This window comes from Dromaius novaehollandiae, chromosome 7, assembly GCF_036370855.1.
Source record: "Dromaius novaehollandiae isolate bDroNov1 chromosome 7, bDroNov1.hap1, whole genome shotgun sequence".
NCBI classification, from domain to species: Eukaryota; Metazoa; Chordata; class Aves; order Casuariiformes; family Dromaiidae; genus Dromaius; species Dromaius novaehollandiae.
The window spans coordinates 20,051,609-20,073,123 of record NC_088104.1 but is presented as its reverse complement, the minus strand read 5'-3'; the positions used below and the strand labels follow the sequence as shown (position 1 = coordinate 20,073,123).

The 21,515-nt window shown below is 37.5% G+C and overlaps 1 protein-coding gene across 9 annotated transcripts in view; it reads right to left on the bottom strand.

Moving 5' to 3' along the window:
• Nucleotides 1–21,515, bottom strand: part of SLC4A10 (solute carrier family 4 member 10) — a 160,972-nt gene that overhangs the window by 62,228 nt on the left and 77,229 nt on the right. For all 9 annotated transcript variants that reach the window (XR_003258295.2, XR_003258301.2, XM_064514850.1 and 6 more), the window contains 2 exons: nt 19,109–19,247; nt 10,833–10,993 (listed from right to left, as the gene is read on the bottom strand). Coding sequence is in view for 7 of the 9 variants with exons in the window: in XM_064514850.1 (XP_064370920.1) it covers nt 10,833–10,993; nt 19,109–19,247 (300 nt within the window). In the remaining 2 variants the exon portion in view is untranslated. The remainder of the gene's footprint in view (nt 1–10,832; nt 10,994–19,108; nt 19,248–21,515) is intronic.

The following is a 21,515-nucleotide window of genomic DNA, read 5'->3' as shown; positions in this document are numbered from 1 at the left end:
TTTTTGCAGTCATTGGAATAAAAAGATTCAGCATGAAATCCATCAGCAGAAAATACTCTTATGTAATCCTATTCAAAAATATTAATAAATATACGCATTATATATTTCAAGTGGGAAAGAAACTGTTGAGGGTTTTGTAGGGTTTTTTTAATAACTATTTTGGAGAATCCTGCTAGCAACAGTAGTAATACTTAAAAGGAAAAGAATGAAAAAATGTATCAGAGCAAGTAAAACATCATTGAAGCACACATTGTCCTTGCCTATCCATTAGGAGAAACTGTGCTGCACAGAAATAGTGATATAATAAGCTGAGTCAGAAACTTCTGTACTGAAAATTCAGACAGTTCATGATTCTGTGTTGGAGTCAGGTTCATTTCTACCAGCAAACTTAGCAGCACAGCAAGCAGAGCAGAAAAAATAAAAAGCAGATACCCTAATAAGTAGAGACATAATTTGTCAGGTCTCTGATAACTGCCAAGAACAATGAAAAAAGAAGAGAATAAGAGGCACTACACACATACTGGTTAAATGCAGAGTTTAATTGCTACAGTCAACCATGCACATATACATATATAAGCTCGCGCGCGCACACACACACACACACACACACACACACACAGAGCAGTTTTTCTGAAATTGTCAATATCCACATAAACTGATGTGTCATACACAGATGCTTTCGGAGCTATAAAGATGCTTGAGCCCGCGTATTTCACTATGAAGATGTAATCAAAGAATTTACAGCTCTTTTTAATAACACATATACAAAAAGACAGGTCCACAGATAAATACATCTGTAGACAGATGCAAACATAGTAGATATATCTACATCTGACAATGAAAAGTGGTGCAGAGGTTTCTGATGCAGCATTTAACTCCAGCCAGCAATCGCACTCTGTGCACTGTTAACAGATGTGCTGACCTAACAGCTCATGCCTACAAGTAACACTGCCCAGTGCTGCGCCTAAGCTAAAAATCTAAGCTAAAACCTGTCTTAGAGATGCCTCACCTGTCTCTAAAGGGCACTTTTGACTCCAGGGTTAACTCAAACCCAACCAGATCAGTTGTCTCTGCCCAGCCTACACACACATTGCTCCTATTACTCTCAACTTCAAGGAAAGAGATAGAGAGGTAGGTCAGCAAGACAAATGACAGAAAGGCAAGAAAGAAGATAACACAAGTTCAAAAGAAAGAGTCTTCTATAAGACTTTTTTCAGAACGAGCCAAGAATAAGCACAGATTTGGAACACAAGACAAAAGCCAAGCACCAGCTCCATGAAAAGAGTCCACTCTTCTGCTCAGTTCTATTGCCTTTTGAGGAACTGCCTCTGCCCTGAGGATAAGACCAGCTTCCCTTTAGATAGGCTTCGTACAGGAATTTGCATGTCACAGTTCCCAAAACAGGCCAATAGTTTACTCCACTGTAACATCAGAGGTGCTCTTCTGAAGAAAACATAAATAATAAATATACAGCTTAGGGCATCTGTGCTAGAGTACAACTGAGAAGATCCCCTTTCCCCTCCTTTATAATTCTGCTGGCCAAAACAGAAATCGTAGAAGATGCAAAAACAAAGATTACCTTCTCTGAGCTGCTCTAAGACAGAAATCAAAAGGAAGGGCTGAAAAAAAGGACTCTTCTAGAACAGGCAAATTTAGGGTTGTGGTCATCACCTTGCTTACAGATCAGTGGAACTCCACTTGTTTGGTGTCATTCCTGGAATTACAGTATTTTCCATATTACATATTAAAATATATTAACTGCTGAGGATGACGTCAGCATTTAAGATGTTCCACTTGAGAAGAGAAAATGCCAGGAAAAAGAAAATCATATCCCTATCCTCTTCCTTGCCTGGATTGGGTGCTCTGCCAGACTAATAGTCACACAACCTGTGGAGGTTGTTGCGTGCCAGCATGGTGCCTAAAAACTTTTGTTTCCTGCCAAAGAGAGGGGAAAGTGGCTTACCTTGAGTCTTCTTTTACAACAACTTTCCTCTTACTGTATAGCTTCTGCCACACAGATATCATGTAAAAAAGGAAGATTCACCATATTTTGGAAGAATAAAGACTTGTTTGCTTGCCTCAGTACCAACCCCCCCGAAGCTGTCATTCCTTTGATACAAACCCACCTGCAGCAGCAACTGTAGGAGTGCAGTCAGATTATGCAGTCAGATTACTGTCAGACTCCTGCATTTCACTATCTTCCCCAAAACTGTACTGAACAGATTTGGATAGCACAGAAGTATCAAAAACTGTCTCCATCAGCACCTTCCATTATTGGATTCCACTTCAGTTTCCTCCCACATCTCCCAATATCTCTTATAAAAGCCCCCAGCCTCTGGAACGCCAGTGTTAACCCTCCTGATAGCAAAGACGGGCTTGAAAACAATGGCAGCAGGGCTTACGGCCTGACAGTAAATGGCAAATAGAAGCATTTTAAACATCTCATTTTCTAACCAGGCTATATTTCCCTCATCTTGCAAGATGAGGATCCTACATGCTATGCTCCCGCCAGCTGAAGCTGCACCTATCAAAGTCCAAAACCAAGACTTTCCAAAGTATCCAGACTGCATGACCATTTCTCCAACTTCAATGTAACAAAACAGAGAAAAGAATACATAGCTTCACAGCATTGTATCTCAGCTATATTCTTATATAACAACAGAGATTCTCCAGGGTTTCTACGTTCAGCAACATTACAAAGTAAGAGTTTGGGGGCTGTCCCTTCCTTTTGAGCAAATTTTTTCCCCTGGAATGATCTGTAACATCCTGCAGAGCCCCCTTCTAGCCAGAGACACAGCTTATCACCAGATTTTTCAAGGTTGTTTCACAGCCACGTGGAACTTACAGCAAGACGTGGAATCCCCAGGAACAGAACACAACCCACTCTCTTAATTGCTCAGACTACACCATACCTGCTGATATCAGAAACACGGAAGCAGAATGCTTCCTCGGCAAGGAATATTGATTTCTCATGCAACCACAAAATCATTTTTCAAGCTGTTAAAGCCAAATGTTCTTATTGCCCAGGCCATTTAAAAAGATTTAAAGAAATCTGGGTCTTTGTAGTACTCTTGTTAAATTTCAAGTGCTCTTTCTCTATTCAGACTTAGTTAAAACACATCATTTACATAAAATATACCCATCTGTAAACTGATTTTGCGAGCACGTGCAAACACTTAAACGAGCTGTTGTACTAACTTAAATGTAGCTCTTCATTATCTGTGAACAATTTACCTGGGTGGTGAATCAGAGCATCACAGATGCGGACACTTCAAATTGGTTCAAATACAGCCTGGCTCACGTGCACAAGCACAGCACAGCAAACTGCACCTATCCCATTTCTAGGGTCCGCTAGGATCCAAAAGCCACTTAGCCACTTTCATTCACCGTGGAGACATCTATTAAACACCGCAGCTTTGTTGCTGGGGGTGCTGCACCCCCCACTCAGAGCCATCCCAGGTCCGAGTGAATGAGAGCATTACAGGGACACCCCAGTGCGGCCACCGTGCGTGCCCCACTGCCGCAGGGTCACGGCGTGCACAGCGCCTCACATACCGTACTACAGGAAGTTTCAGAATGAAACATAGAATAAATTTATCAAAGGTGTACTGCATTTGCACCAAACTACCCCTGAGGGTTATCTGACAAATGACTGACATTCACCCTTTCCAGAAAAGGCAGGCAAGGTCTAATAGGTAAACAGCCTGAGCTGGGCCTGTCTTCTGTACTGGTCAGTGAAGAAACAAGATCCAGAGCCCCTTTTTTCTGTGCTGTACAACATAAAAAATATTTTGAACTGCTGGGCTCATATTCTCTTGATACAGGTTGGCACTGACAGTTTACACCAGAATAAACTGAACCCTGTACGTATCAGGAAGGTTGATGGTATTTACACCTCTCCAGCTTCCAAATTGTGTAGCTGTGTGATTGCAAGACAAAACGAGAGATTAATTAAAAAAAACAGAACACAAAGGCTTTTCTCTGCATCATAATTGCAACAACAGCTGACTACAAAACCTAATTTAAAATCTGGGGTTTGTTTGGTTTGGATTCCTTCCTCCCCTTAAAAAAAAGGGGCAAGAAGGAAACACAAGCAATGATGAAGCAGTCCTTTACGCAGGCTATTCAGTCGAAATGCTGTCCTTTATGTTAAACTGTCACTAACAGGGACACTTAATACACTTCCCCACTTAGTTACTAGGAGCAATAGGAGATTAACAACCAGGATCCTTGGGCTGTGTTTGCGAGCCAAGACCTGCTTCTGGTGTTTACAACAGTGATTACAAACAAGCTATCTAAGCTAGCTGGTTTGGCTTGTTCATCCAAAGAGGTGAAGTGTTCGAGTGGGCTGAGTGCTGGGTTCTATTTCCAACTCTACCGGAAATTACTTTGTTCAACTTTTCAGCTAAATTACTTGAAAAGGAAAGAGGGACAGTATCTGCTTTCTAAAGTAAGAGTCTCCAATTTCACTGAAGAACAAAAGTTAGCATGTAAACAGAACATATGAACATACAAAAAAAAAAAAAAGTCATGCACTAAATAGTAGAGACAAGGCTAAAATTCCCAGCTTGCAGGTTGTAGGGCAAACAGCATTGTAATTCAGAGTTATGCTAGTATGCCAAAGTGGTTGCTACCCAAAGAATAATGAGGATCGAGGAAAACGAGATATTTTGCATCTCTAAACAGATTGAGAGCAGTGAGTGCCATTGGTTCTATGACCACATCCAAAATGAAAACTGAGACTGACTTCCTGTGAAATCTAAAAAATCCCACATTTGTGGTGAGCATGGGAAAATACAGACAAAAAAGAGGTACCAGGCAAGTCAGAAGTTGATAAGAGACATTCAATTTACAAAGACAAAGCAACAAAACCTGGTGAAGGCTTCTCTGTAGCGGTAATCACAGCGCTGCAAGCTCTAAAGCAAGCAAAAACCCGGGCAAGTGAAAGGTGGAAGCCCAACAAGCGACAAGTGGAGGGTCAAACGGAGAAGCAGATTGCTCATAGGCAGCCCCATGCCTTGTAACAGTGTTCACAATAGATGTTAAATTTATCATAAATGCACTGTCAGAAACATAATACCACATAAGTGTCACAGCTCAAACAAAGGACTCCAGTGAAATAAAATCTGAACTGGAACCAGTTTAAATATGTCATTATTATGAAGTAATATAGCTGAAAGCAAACAAAGGCAAAACAAGACTTGTTCAGATTGAAAGCTTAACATGATATTACTGAAATCAATAAAATAGCACACTTGGGATGTAATACCCTGAGTTGTTGAGCACAGAGTCCAGTGACCTCAATCACAAGATTAAACTGTTAAACAGATTGAATTTTCAATCGTGAGGAACATTTGAAAGACTGCTTGGGAAAAAACAGTCAGAACTCTGGATTGGAAAGAACGGGAAGATATAAATTAAATAGTTAAAGCTTAAATTAAAAAATATATATTAAATTTAAATTATGTATTTAAAACAAATGGGACTACTTAATATTTCAAATTGTGCAAGTCACCAAAGAACAACTGTGCAACTCTGACGCCACAGTTTGTATTTGACAAGGTTTGACATTTGTTCACAGTACACTCAGCACAACTACAAGAAAATGCGAGATCCGTGATTCATATCGTAAAGAAAGTATTGCCATTAAAGGCCGGACTGAACAGTTTTTGAACCAAATGATAGAAAATGGCATCATATGTTAAGTGGAAGAACCTTTTGGGTTCATTCAGTGGTTACAATCAAAAAACCAGATGGTAATTTGAGAGTCTGCATGGTTTCAAAGGAACTAAATGAAAATATCAAAAGAGAACATTTTCATCTGCCAACTTGAACAACACAGTGAAGCAGCTCTCTAATGGTGCAGCTAGCTTCTGGCAAATATCTCCTGAAGAGACAAGTTCCAAAGTAAATTGTTTTGATTACATAGATTTTTCAGACTTCCTTTTAGCATATGTTCTATACCAGAAGTGATCGATAAAATATTACTACATCAAATGTTCAAAGGAATTCCTTGTGGATGCAACGCTAGTCTATCGATACAGGAGTCACTGTACAGACATATGAAAAAAGAATTTTAAGCACTAAAAACAGTAATGAAAAGCCCTAAACGATGTTTAATAAAAACGCATTTTTAAACAGGATAAAATTCAACAAAGGAGTCAAGTTCTTTTCAAGAAACAAATAAAATCCATCATATGAAGTTCAAAAACAATTTGAGAAATGTCAGGAATTAACAAGCGATTGAGCTGTATGATGATGAAGTTGGAAATTCATCTCAGGAGTCTACTAAAACAAGATATTGTCTGTGAATACAGCATCATAGGTATGAATAAGCTCTTGATCAACAAAGAAAATTGGGTGATTGCCCAAAGAAATGTACAGCCTTGTAGACCATGTGATTTTTAATAATACAGAGTTGGAATGAAAAATAATCTAATAAACAATGGACATGCTGGAAGACAGGATGATTTAAAAATTCTCACCACAGCACTGGTGCCAAAAATATTTTTATGCAGAAGTAACAGTTTCCAGGGATGAAATACAAAATGTTCTGAAAGCCATACAAGCAGTATAAAAGATGTTTTTCATCTGTAGATTTTACCTCAAGCCCATTAAAGTCTTAAAACATAGACTTTAATAAAAGACATTTTCAAGGGCTAAGTGCTAGGGGTTTACTGCTTTAGTGAATACGTGTTTATAGATTAAAAGCCTTGACTAAAACAAATAGGAATTCTTTGTCTCAATTTAGCAATGCAGATTAAGTATAACTCTTTCAAGGATACAAAGACTGGCACTGCATTTACAGAAATACAATTTGAAACTGGAATGCAGCCCAGATAGCAAGACATTAACAGCAAATATATTATACACATTTCTCCCTAACAGTGTTAAGGCAAGTAAAATGAAAGTGAATGTGCACAACTAGTTTATTTGTTCTCACAAAATAAATATGTCTAAATATAGTAATACAGAAGATTATCAATAGATTACATTAAAAAAAAAAAAAAAAAAAAACAAAATCAAGTCCAGCAAAGGGCTACTAAGCTGATTCAGGGACTGGAGCATCTCTCTGATGAGGAAAGGCTGAGAAAGCTGGGACTGTTCAGCCTGGAGAAGAGAAGACTGAGGAGGGATCTTATCAGTGTGCATAAGTATCTGAAGGGAGGGTGTAGAGAGGATGGGGCCAGACTCTTCTCAGTGGTGCCCAGCGACCGGACAAGAGGCAACGGGCACAAACCGAAACACAGGAAGCTCCATCTGAACATAAGCAAAAACTTCTTTACTGTGAGGGTGACTAAGCACTGGAACAGGTTGCCCAGAGAGGTTGTGGAGTCTCCTTCCTTGGAGATACTCAAAAGCCATCTGGACACAATCCTGGGCAATGTGCTCTAGGTGACCCTGCTTGAGCAGGGGAGTCAGACTAGATGATCTCCAGAGGTCCTTTCCAACTTCAACCATTCTGCGATTCTGTGATAGTAATAAACTATTCCTCAGAAAGATAAGAACTAAAGTTAATTCAGAAATACTACCTAAAACAAAACCATAGGGTAAATTCAATTTAGCAAATTCTGTTTCACAGGGTATACATAGCAGCACTGAGGAGAACACAAAAACTGAGCATCATTGGACCAGCCTAACATGAGAATGGCTAACATGCAAAATTACAAGAGCAAAATGCTGAATAAAGCCAACCATTTCTTTAAATTCTAAGGTTCCGGACTGTCAGATACAACAGGAATGATGCGATCCTAGAGTTTGTATGCAATGTTTCAATTCCATAGCACACAACTCATAGGACTATAAGAATTGACAGTAAATAACAACTGAGTAGGAGAGACAGGACAGAACTTCCTGAGCAATACAAGCTCTATCTCATCTTCAGGTCCAGTAGTCATTAATATGGAGAAAGAGTAGCCTATTACATTACTTAGGATTATCGAACTTCTAACATACACTGTTAGAATTGCACATTCCTTGACCGTGTGCATGTCATCGCTACCATTAAAGTCTTTCTTCCTCTTAGTGCTAATGTGTGCTAACATACTCTTTGCAACATTTTGCAAACACTTGAGAGCAGGAATTAGGTATGTAGTGTCATACTAAAAAATTGCACAGGATCTTCGCTGAGGAAGAGAAAAACAGCATGACTGCAATGCAAGTAATACTAGAAAGCATCCAGAAAGCAAACGGAATAGCGACTTTATTTATAAGAAATAAAAACCTCTTTTTGAAGAAGCCCAACATGTAATATCAGTAATCTCCAGAACGACTTACTTGCAATAAGAACCTACTGCAAAGTTGTTAAGAAATATCACCATCATTGCTTATTAAAGCTGCAATGGGAAAAAGTCCTTTCTTAAAGACGAAGCAAGACCCATGCAAAACCTGTCGTGTATCAGCTCACCTTATTAAACAGATGCCCACCACCCAGATCAGATAAAACAACAAACATCTGCCACAACAGTCTGTACTTTTAAAGCGAAAATGGGACACACTAATTCAAGAAAAACATTCTAAACTTTTTTCTCAGAAGAAATAAGTTTTCCTGGATTCCAGAAGCAGGACTGATTCAAAATAGCATTACAGCAGCTCCCCAAATTCTATACTGAAGGACGACTTATATCTGAAAGAGTCTCAAAACTGAATTAAGATTGTCAGCTCTGTAGTTCTTGGACATATTAACTGAATGAAACAACAACAAAAAATTGACTGCAGCAAACATCCAGGGATTAAGAAACTATAAGCATCAATTAATTATGGTTTCACTACATAATATCTTCAAAAAACAGCAAAAAATAAGTTTGCTGGAGTTCTTTTTCTTTTGTTAATATGTTTTAACCCACTTAAATAGAAAGAACAATTTTAGATGGGCTCTCTTAACTGACTATACAAAGAAATCGAATTATTTCTTGTTGAAAAATCCAAAATCCAAGCTTGACAACCCTAGTGTACTATGTAAGCAAACAGTAATAAAAGAACGGCAGGCAGCTGATCTGAATAGGTCTTAATTTAAATAAATAAATAAACTGATATACTGATGAACACCTTTGTTCTTGCAAAGCAGCTGCTTTTTACCCCTCATGTTTTTCTTTTATCATAATCAGGACAAATTCTGAAGCTCTGATTCAGTCCATGATTCATCAGAGAATCAGATCTCAGCACAGTGGAAACCCACACAAGTTTCTGCTGATTTGGATTAATAGTATCTTGCATCACTTTGACATAAACAATTTGAGAAAGAGGAATGCAAAACGCAGCCACCATCAGCTCATCCAATTTTAATTCCTCTGTTACATATAGCCTACTGGACAGCATCTGCCTTACCTGATAATCTAAGTAACTAGAATAAATTTTATCTAGCCTTACATAGATTTTCATACCACCAGTAAAGCACTTTTCCTTATAATCTCTTCTTGAGTGTTGGACCCTTATCTAAAAGAAAAGGTTTCTGTCTTTGATTAGTATATTTTACATCTTCTGAAAACACTTTACTTTGTGCCTGAGACAAGGCAGCTAAAAGGCCCAAACAACAACAACTCATGCACTCTTTCTCCAGTGCAAGTGCTCTTTTCCCAATTTTACCATCTGCTGCTTCATGTTCAGTCTTTAAGCAAAGTTTGTAGTATGCAAAACACTATAAATCTAATAAGGTATTTGTATAAAAGTTAACTCTTGATTATATGATTTAGAAAGATAGTACCAGTATCAGAAATGCTGCGAAATCCATGAAAGTGAAACCAAGGTAAAACCTTTAAGCAGATGTAAATCAAGATATCTTAGCGAGAAGAGGGAATTAAATAATCCTCCATATTGGGACCAGACTCCAACTACCAACATGAACACGAGACTAGTCTTTATAAAGGGTAGCTAAGCAGAAAATGAGAGACCTCAGATTACAAAATAGAACAGCTCTTTGCTCTGTGTCTTCTCTCCTGGAAGGGAGAATCAGGGAAATAAGCATATCAAATTGTGCTGGCTGCTTCTAGCAGGGCCATGCAACCTTTGGAGTTTTAACAGTCCTTGAGACTCTACATTACACCTCTGTACTATACCGCCGCTAACAACCTGCTCTATTATAGCAATAAATATACAACCAAAAAAAGTCCCGTTTTAACTGGTTAGATGGAGCCTTTTGGGGGAAACACCAGGAATGCAGGAATACAGTCTCAATCTCACTTTTATTTTTGGGAGACTAGGCTCATCCATTACGTTCTCTTGCTTTCTGCTCCTGCTGTCCTCAAAAGCTCTACAATTGTACCTGCTGAGTATACCAACACTGGAAAAAATGCACTCACTATTAACTGAGGAAGCTAATGCTTTTTAGAAAGCATGCACTTAATGTTTTCTTCTCATGCTCAATTTAGAGATGCATATTTTTTAAACTGTAAAGATTCCATTTGTCTGTTTTCATGTTACATAATTATGATGAAAACTCCTCAATGATTTAATTTTTTTTTAAGATAGATTATCTGCAATTAGCTTAACAATAGCTTCAGTTTGTGGAAGTTAGTAAATGCAACAATCACAATGCGAGGTGGCCCAACTGCAACAGAGCACATATCAGCTCTAATGAAACATATCCTCAGTGTGCTCATCTCCCCCATGTAAAGATCATTTTCTAAAATAGCAAAATCTATAGAAACAAGTATTGATAAAGTGTTTACCAGTTCTGTTATATGTTAAGATTCTTTTCCAATATATTGAGTAAAATATTTTCAGGAAGTTTCTAAACTGAACTGACTCTTCTGCAACAACTTTCTCATGAGCAATGTATAGCTTGATTTCTATGATTAATTTTGATAAGTAATAGATGCAACATCAATACATACCTGCAATTTCTTCTAAGGAATTAGCTCTCATGTCCAACAGAACTGTGCCATTCAGAATACAGCTCCTCAACTCGAACAAGCTATGAAGTGACAATGTGGCAACATACGGTTTGCTCCATCTCTCTCCACCATCCTCTACATCTTCTTCAAACTTTAACCACCTGCGCAAACAACCAGTTTTATAACTCCTTTGTGCATAAGAAATGAAAAATATATTACTTTCATGGATATCAAAATAACACTGGTAAAATGTTTTTGGATTTCAATTTATTCTTTGTTTGCAGGAAACATGAGAAAATTCCCCTGCCTGCTTCTTCCCACATAATGCTGTATCTTTTTTTGAAGATGAATTCTGACCACAGAGGTGAAAAGAGAAGCAGATTGAGAAAAAATTACTGTGTATTACAAAACTTTGGGTAATTCTTTGTCATACAATACTACCTCTATGACAGAGCAACTGGAAAGGATACAGGAGGAGAACTTGTGGCAGAGCAAAAGAAAATTTAGAAACAGTAAGAACACAGGAGAGTATTTTCTCCATTAAATTTTCATGTTGGAGTAAACACCAAAAGAAGTCTTTAGTTTAATCACAACAAAGTAAAGAGACATTGTTCATTTAAAGTAAAATACACAGACATATTCATGCTTCATAGAACCTCAATCCATTATCAACACCACGATTTTTTCACAAAAGACATTTTTATGAACTTTGTTAGCTTAGGTGTACTTAAGCACAGAAAGTTACTCATAAAGATGGTGAAACATTATGGAAAATTTACACTATTTTTCATTTAAGAGTCCAGTTAATTAAAATGAAAAAAAAACCCTCACAGACATAGGCACATTCATGCATACATAAACCATGTGTTAACACTTGGGCACAGCCTTTCAAGGCCTTACTCAGACAACAGAGGTATGTCAATGACGTGAAATAGCACCTCAGAATCTAGTAGCATAACCGTATCTGACTATTTGAGTCTCATTCTCCTCTTTTCAGGTGTGGTGTAAATCTGGACTCAAAGAAGTTCAAGGACACAAGAAACTGGTATGAACAAAAGTCCCCCATTACTAGCCAGCTGGATGACTTTTCTGTTATGACTTTTTAAATTATTTACTGATATAAATTACATTAAAATGTTACACAAAACATTAAAATGTTGAACAAAAACCAGGAAAGTTTGTTGACATATGCAAAAGTGTTTTGAATTGAAGTTATTACGTTTTCCAAGCATACACAGATATTACTGTGTGGAACCACACACTCTGCCAACCTGGCAAAGTTTGAACAGCTGTAGCTACAGCACAAACCTCTATCACTGGATTCAGTGGCAACAGCACCTGCTCTTCTCTGTATGGACTGGAAAGCAGAGAATTCGAGCAGTCTCACACTTTGAGAGCACCTTCACATTTATTTTCTGACAGCAGGGAAATGTGGAGCCTTAAGATCTCCAGAGCAGAGTGATTTCCAGTGTTACAACCCCTTGCAGCGCACTAACACATTAGACATAACTGTCCTCTTCTGTTCCTGTCCCATCTGCCCCATCTTGCTCCTACCCATAAAATATGCACGTGTGCTCATATTTTAGATAGTGTTTCCTCCCTCTCACACACTGTCTACTAGATTCTGATCCTAACCAGCCAGGAGCCCCTAGCCTCTGGGACCACTCATCACCCACATGCCTCCTCTCTCAACGGCTCCTGTTTTTCACTTCTTCCAATTCCACCAGCTGTCTCCTAATGACTTTCCCATCATTTTCATACCCAATTTGCCCCCAACTCCTTTCCCTATTCCTCCCAGCTCTCTTCCTACAAAATCTCCAATCTCTTGTGTCCAGCCCTCTCCTCCTCCTTGTATTTAAACATTTTTCCCCTCCATTTTCTCTGCGCTAGCCAATTTCCACATTTCATTTTTGTCCCAGAGACACTTCTCTCCATCAGACTGCTAATCTTCATTCTCCTCATTGCAGTCCTCCCTTCCCTCCCTCTATCTCCAAACCTAGTCACGCTATCCCCTTTGGCTCTTCCATTTTTCCATAACCCTACTCCTATCAGTTTCAAAACCATGGTTTGAAAGGGATGAGCTCCAGCAACTTGGCAAAGTTACAAAGTAGTATGTGAGGGGGGGAAAGAAAAAGGGTTTCTTCATTTATTCATTTTGCAGTTGCACCTGAACTCCCAAGGAAAAGGCTGCTCCTAGCTTACTCATGGTGCTCGCGTTTCCAGGCTAAAAATATATTAGACTTACTTGCAGCCATAATGTCACAGACATATTACATTAATTATCCTATTTAAACCATTGCCTCTTAGGTTTCATGAACTATCCACATTTTCGCCTTTTCATCCCTTTCCTCTCTCATGTTTTAGCTTATATTTAATATACATAGTCCTGGCTTGTTATTTTTTGTCCATGTCTCTAATCCCTTTAGGAGTTTTATAAGATTACTGTTTCTGTGCTTGGGAATTTCTAATTATTTCTAGTGTAGCATCATCTTTGTGTTATGCTGATTCAAAAAGAGATTAAAAATCATGCTAAACAATCTAAAAAGAATGATCCAAGCATAGGTTCTTACAGAATCTCATTAGGAATCATACTGTCATTACCTTCTGTTTAGGTAAATAACCTTCAACATTGCTTATCTGACCATACAGTTGCAGCCTGTCCTTGATATTATCTCTTTTGAAGAGACCGAATTGAACAAAGGGATGAAAGAAAAACATGTTCTTAAAAATTTCATGAAAACAGGTGACTGGACAGAGGCAGGCAACCTTCCAGGTGTCATAACCCAAGCTTGTATCTCACCAGATGCCACATGGACAAGAACTGTTAGAAATGTCTAAATCATGAAAACAGCTTTAATTAGTGTTCATGTTGTTAATCAGACATTACAGGTACTCAAGCACAAGATAAAAATCCACAGGAAACTATTACTAGTGCTCACATAATTATAATTGCCATACTATCCATCACATCCATCTGAGTTTCAATCAGTTTGAATAGTATAATGTTATGGGTTGCATCCAATTTCCTACTATTACTAAAACTTCTGTGTTTAAACACATTATCATACACTGTTACTTAATGAGCCAACAGTCTAATACATACACATAAATCATACCCAGTTCAATAGAGTCTATATTTAGAATAAACTTCTATTTTGATTTTAATAAGCATTACATGAATTTACTTATCTAATCAAATGAAAATTATGTTTATCACCCTTTAGCTTTTCAGAATTATTCCTCTGTTATGCCAGATAATCCATGTTTAACACACCAAATGAGAAATAGCAGCAAAAAAGCATAAAAGACACAAAGCTTTAATCTTCATGCAAGTACAAAAACACACTCAGGGAAGGCAAGCGGTTTTAAAAATCAGAATAGCATTTCAACAACCCTCTGAATTTATGTACAAGGTTCAAGGATAGAAAGGGTTTTGAAATCCAAATTCTGGCATGGATCCCAAGTTTGCCAATTTCCGTCTCTCTTTAGTTTCTTAGAGAAAAAGACAAATTTTAAGATATTTAAAATCCAGCTATTACTTTTGCAGTCTGACTCCTTAAATCATCATGGTTACTAAATAAAAGCCTTTTAGAATTTCCCGGAAATCACATATAGCCTGTGTGCTTGGGATATATTTAGAGCTATCTTAGTTCTCTCTGATCACATAGGAGAACAGCTTCATTCAAGTGGTTTTGTTTGCTGGTAAAGTCTAGCACTGGTATATCAAGGTAGTTTAATTCTTCTGTTAGCATACCTGCTGGAGCAAAACATCCCAGCAAGAGTTTCACCAAGATATGTTATTGTAACATATATGTATATATAGTAGATCTTCTAAAGCCATTTCTATTGATTTTTCAGGAGTCAATAAATAAGAACGTGGACACTTCACTGTAGACTTGATTATGGCATTTTGGTGCAAAGCATTAAGTTTGTGATGGTGAAGACAATCTGTTTCATAGTCTGCTGTGTCTGCAGCAGAGAGAGCAGGAGTATGGATTCACTCACAACCTGCCGAGACACGTTATTAACGTAACCTCTCAGGATCTTTATCAGTTTCTACATGAGTTTTGTGCCTATGCTGATTAGAAAATAAACCAAAGGAAACAAGCTTGTCAGAAACAAAGCAGAAGGGACAGACCTAAGGTTTTTGTGACCTAGTATATTTGGAAGAAAGCTTAGTTCCAGTGGGGAAGATGTCTTTTCACTTTTTCTTATTGCTGATTTTTCCCCAGTACATCCATTTTCTAACTGCTCACTATTAACAATTTGTTTGTAAACTATGAACAGAAGATAATTTTCATAGCTTTGCAGTCTCATTAAAATTCAAGCCTAAACACTTTACTGAAGGTTCTAAAGTGTCTTCCTATTTTCTACCTTATTACATATCCTCTTTAGCTCTGGAACAGGCGTGACGTTCTCCTGAAACTCCCATTTGAAAGTAGCAGATAACTGAGGCCAGGCAGTTTGGGTAAAACTTGCCACAAATCAACCACTACTTTCCAGGCATGACTGTGAGAGGCTAGGAGGATAGGTCTGAACATGAAGCTAATAGCTAATTCCTAACAGCTGCAATTTGCAACTGCACTACTGTGTGTATAATATAAACCCAACTACTGTGCCTTGGTGTGCTTCTTCACAAACTTACTGGAAATATTTTTTCAGGAAACAAACCATGCATCAAGCATCTCTATACATTTGTACAGCTGGCCCACATACAGAAATTACTATATTAGTAAGACTGACTATTGATTTTAAAAGGCATATGCTTCTTTTGGCTTGAAATCAATTAATGGAGAAAAACTAATTAATTTTACCACCTCTTTATCGACAGACCTAAGTCATTCTATTATACTAGCTGAGTAATTCCATGGATAGGACAGCTTAAATCAGATCCTTGAAAGGCTATAATAGCAGTGCACTTTTTTGGCCTTACTAATTCATCTGCAGGAATGCTTCTGCCCACTAGTTGTGCTAATCAAGAATCGGAAGCAGGACTCCACCTTGGAGTCTCCTAACTGTGGTTGGGGAAAAAAAAAAAGTCTAGGCAAGAACTTATTCTTCCAAACAAATGCTATAGGACTAGAACAGATTTACCTAAGGAATACTGAGCTCCAGTCAAATCTTATCCATGGCTCCCTTTGATATGTTACTATTCTGGCCAGCTAAGAAGAAAATGTCTCAAATAATTGTATGCAGTTTGCTCAATATAGTTTATACAATTTTTTAAGGCTGAACTGTGCATGCAACTTCAATCAAAAAGAAAACAGGAAGAGACAGACACACTGTCTTAAAGATTCAACCTACTCCTCATTTCAGCACTGCTTGGTGAAATTAATATAGAACCACTTGTTGCCCCTGCAATTAATAACTGAGCCTTCCTCTGTATGGCTTCCGTTTGGATTCACTTACCTAGAACTACATCCAAAACAAGACAATAAGCCTTACAAATACTGCCAGTGGTATTTTCCTCACAGTTGGAAAAAAGTTGTAAGACTAAGACAGCAACAAACTCAGGGTTTATCCTTTCCATACCACGCTTTTATTCAAAGCAGTACTTCTGGAATCATGGGTATTGAAAATGGTCCATCAGAACTGCACACAGAATTCCTGGAGTGTTCTCATCCATCTCCTACATGCACATGGACACTTCCTGACCTCTATTAGAAACCCCATGTGTGATGCATCCTAGAAGATTACTTGCCTTTCTCATATTGGCACCTCACCCTCATTCTGTTGTGTACTCCATACACCATCTCTCCTTCTCTGCCATTTCTGATTTATTACTTTTTAAGTAAATGACCTTGCATATTAAACACCATCCTATTTCTATTACTCTATTCAAAACCACTCTGCTCTTTGTGTATGATATCCTTAGCAATTTCCAGAGTAACAATACTTTCTAATTTCTTATCATCACCAAGTTTTATCAGCCTAATCCTGTTTTTTGTGTCATTCAGTAACAAAGCTATTTAATAAAACTAATTCTTGAGAAAAGCTATTTTTCACTTCCTTCAACGCTAACTGTTTCAGCTTTCTGCACAATCTGCTGCACCTCTTCAGTAACTAGTCCCTTATCCACTAATGTAATTCTTGCACTAAAACAGTTTAAGTAGTAAATTCTCATTGTTGCATCATATCAAATGCTTTACTAAAACAAACAAATTAGATGTACTGTTTTTCCTTTGTCAAAAAACAAGAATCAATTATCTGATTAAAGAACATTATTAAGTTATTCTGACATGATACACCATTGTGTTGCATTTTATCCAATTTTCCATTTAGCTCCAAGTCTATAATTACTCTTTCCTTCAAATACTGTTCTAAGCCTTGCAATAGCTCTGAAATCCAACTAACAGGCCTGTACTTGCTCATATCATTTTTCTGCTTTCTCTAAATAGTACTGCTGTATTTGCTATAGCACAACATCCCACATGATGGACTCATAGAAAGGCCTGAGTTACCGGACCCATGAATTTGGCTTTCTTTCAGCTTTCTAGGGTGGAAATTATTGCTCCCTCTCATTTGCATAAATAAAGCACTTTGAATTTTGCTTTCATCTTGGATATGGTAATTTCATTGCCATATCCCTTCCTAATAGCCAGCCACCCTGTGTCCAATGCTGTCCAGGATTTTGAACCCAAGCTAAAAACAATCTTCTGTCTTCACCATTTTTTTCTGTATAGCAATCCCATTCTTTCCTTGCTTTTTTCTTTTTTATAAAGCTAAATAAAATTTACTATTTATTTAAATTAACTATTAATTACTTATTCTATTTCAAGGTCTAACTCTGCCGGACTTTCACCTGTTCATACCTCATTCTTGTATTTTCTCCGCTCCAAGATGTAGTTTTCTTGACTGGTTTTCCTTTCTCCCCTTTTTCAACTATCTTGGCTTGTTTCTGTTAACACCTTTGATCCTCTACTTAGTAAATGAGAATAGGAAGAGCAGTACACACAGACAGATTAATCTAAATAGGAATTTCTTTATTTCACCTACTCCTTTCAAATTCTATCTTGATTAGCTATTTATGTTAATGAAAAATTGTGGTAATCTTTCAGACACGCAATTCTTTCATGATTTGCAGAGGGATTCTTTTGTTGTTGAACTAAAGAAGCTGCTATTTCTCTGCTTGAAAAATAACATAAGCCACAGTGATTTCTTTAATCACAATAGAAGCTCATACCCTTCTTAGAAAAAGTCCTATGTATCCCTAATCAGTATGAGAATACTGCAGATGATTACCTTGATTAGATCTTCCCTCTCTGAATATTAATAAGATTATTTAGGAACACTACTACACTCATTTTGCAGTACAATCCCCACATGAGAATCTTCTACATGTAAAGATCTATACTTAGCTTCTGTCTCTCCCTTGTATGAGCACATAAGAGAAGGGAAGGTCACAAAAAATTCTGTAGCCCTCTGGGAAAGGATAAATTTGCAGCAAAATTAAAGGGAAAGCTAACAGTCATTCCCATGAAAAACATCCCATGTAAGTAGTTCCTCACAAAATCCTTCTGGAAAATCCAAATTTTTTATACTACCTAAGCCAAAGATGTGGTCCATGGACATCTGGGCACCTTTGAAGAATGCTGTCAGCAAATAATGGCAAGAGAAGAGAGAATTAAGGCTCTAAGAAGAAAAACAAATCAAGGATTGCTCAGAAATGTAAAATTTAGTGAAACTAAACAAGTGATTCTCTCATTTAGGTGCTCGAGGAAGGAAAAAAAATACAAAAAAAATTACTTTTCTAATTTTAATTTATTTTCAGCAGAAGTGCAATCCAAGCATTCTTTCTGTGCTAATTTTGCAGAAACAAAATAATCTAACACTGAATACTAAAAGTCTCAAAAGTGCCGGTTGACTGAAAGTTAGAATATGTAAACGTTCAAGTGCTCCAAAAGTCATCCACTCCTTGCTTTAATCATTTTATATGGGAAACGTTATCACCTTCTTGAAGATTCAAACATAATACAAAGTTTGAAAGTCTCTGAAAATGGTGAGCCAAAATATGAATAAAACCAGCTACTGTAATAAATATGTTTTGTTTCCCTTGGTATTCATTCTGACCTATATATCATAAATCCAGATGAAAACATGCGGCTCTGAGAAATGACAAATGCTGTAGTAATACTAGCAGCCTGAAGATTAATATTATGGTTTTAACTGTTGTATCCAAAATCTGTTCCTGTGCTTGTCACAGGTTTGAAATCTCTCTTCAATGTACCAGCAACCAATAGCTACATATAGCTTTAAAAAAACATTGAAACACTCACCTTGCTGTCTCCCTCCACTCAGCGTCTTCTCCTTCACGCCAACAAATTTCATCAAGTTCAGTGAAGAGATCATGAGGAATGTGTTCCTCATCATCATCTTCAGTTCCAAGAATAAACTGCACCCTTTGTGATGGAGTATCTGGGGAAAAAACAAAAATTTCAAGTCCAGAACACTAATTTTATTGCCTCGAGTAAGCAAGTAACTAAAATTTCATGAGATTATCCACATTCTTTCACCCACATCACTTATTGCTACACATAAAACGTGATCATACTTATGTTCTAAGAACATTTGTACATAAACACCTTCAGATTGAGAGCTGATTATTTACTGTAGTTGTCTAGTCTGCCAATTAAAAAAATGCATCTAAAGATAGAATATTTACTAATAGAAGCTAAAATGATGTCAGTCAGAAAAAAAGCAAGCCAGCAGCATAGATACAGCTGATAAAAGTAATTTACCTCACTGCTATAAAAATACTTTGCTACATCATAAGCCTAAATATACAGAGCTCTACCTCAACTCACAAAGCTGGTATATTAAATTTGCATGCTCCGTTTTCCCTAGCAGGAATAAACTGTTAGGTCCCAAAAGAAACCTCTCTAAAATTTCAATATTTAACTAGGAACTTGGAAAAGAATACATCATCAGTTACACCTGCCATGGCTTGACCCTTTGTAAACACTTATGTAATTAGGCCATTCCAGACGAACAAGTTATTTATCTGTCCCAACTTCTTCATTTTATTCTTCCTGTCTGTCTCCCCTTTAAATTTGTATTACCATTTCATAATCTTCTCTCTACAGATCACCCAACAGATTTCAGAGACACACTACTCTCTTTCATATTATTCAGAAAATTTCCAGAAGTCAAAGAGCACCTTAATGTACTTGTATATCCAGTTTTAATTGCTCAAATGTTTTAAATCCCAAAAAACCCCATTTGTTTATTAAAATGCAAATCTCAAACTAACAAACTCTGGATGATACCCAGCCTCTCCACAAACTGTTATTTTTTTCCTTAATGTATTTCAGAGCTCTGAGAGGAACGAGGAATCCTTTGTGAGAGCTGACAGGGGTCAGGCTGCCAGTCAACCAAAAAATTTATTATCCAACAAAACAACTCAGCAATTCTTTGAACACTGTATAAATGAAGTTCTATTTTACAACCATATTCCTAAGATAAGCTACACTATTTCCCATCCAACAGTGAAGAGCAATACTGTGTAGGACCCTCGAGCTCTTTGAATTTTTGGAATCCCTGAAAGGTAGCACTCACTGAAGGTTAGTTAAAGAGCAAACACAGTGCCAATCAAAAATAATGAAATGGGCAACTGATACAGTAAATTTGGCAATAAAGTTACCTTTTTTCCCCATGGTAAACTTTCTAGAGCAATGAAACAGCAAAAATACATGACAGTTTCCACTGTCACACAATACTTGACAGCTTTTGAGGTCTCTGTCTCATAGTGTAAAGATACAGTACGGTAAAGTCTACCTACTCCCTCATAAAGCAAGGAAAGGAAAGCCGGGATGAAGTATGCGGAGGTGGGGAGAGAGAGATGGCCTCAGGCAATACTAGGAGTTCTGGAGGGCTGTCCCTAAAGCGGACAGAAATTACCTTTGGTGAATCATTAAAGAACAGAGGTAACTTCCTCCACTTTAGCCTTGCTTTTATTATTCTTTTTACTCTTTTCACACTGTTCAATTATCTTTAAGGCTATCTCTAACTTCCCACCACTCTAGATCCACCCCCATCAAGCTTCTCACTGCCTTTTTTTCCCCTCTCATCTCCACACGTTGGTGCATTGTAGAGCAGGATAAAGTAAATGGGACTATCAAGATTTGAGACTAGAGAGTGCATTTTGGTCAAAAAGAAGTGGGCAACTTATTAAGATTAACTCCCGGAAGAACTAAATTCAACGAAACATCTTCTTACAAACGACAGGAGCATATAATTAGCAACAGAACATGGAAAACAAGCTACATCTGAAAAGAGCTGGACTGCAGAGGGAATCTGAGAACAGGCATTGCCAGGAACACGCAGTACTCCGGGTAAAATCAGCACTAGGAACTAATTTACAGCAACAGCTACTGTCAAGCAATATTGAGTAGTGTTGCACAGCAGAGCTCCAGCCTTATGACAATTATTATATTCATACAAATGCACATTTTCAACGTGGGAAGAAAAGCAGAGGCAAAGGATCAGAAATGCCTCGAAATCCCTTGAAGTCAGATAAGCGGTAACAAGGAATCACCTTATTGCTTTGATTTGCTCTTTCTGGGTCTGCTGTGCAACATATGACTACTTTACTGACAGCAGTGAGGAATCTATATAAGTGATAAAAAAAAAAATGCACTTAATTCTCTCCTTTCTTGTTAACACACCAACAAAATTACTTGCTAG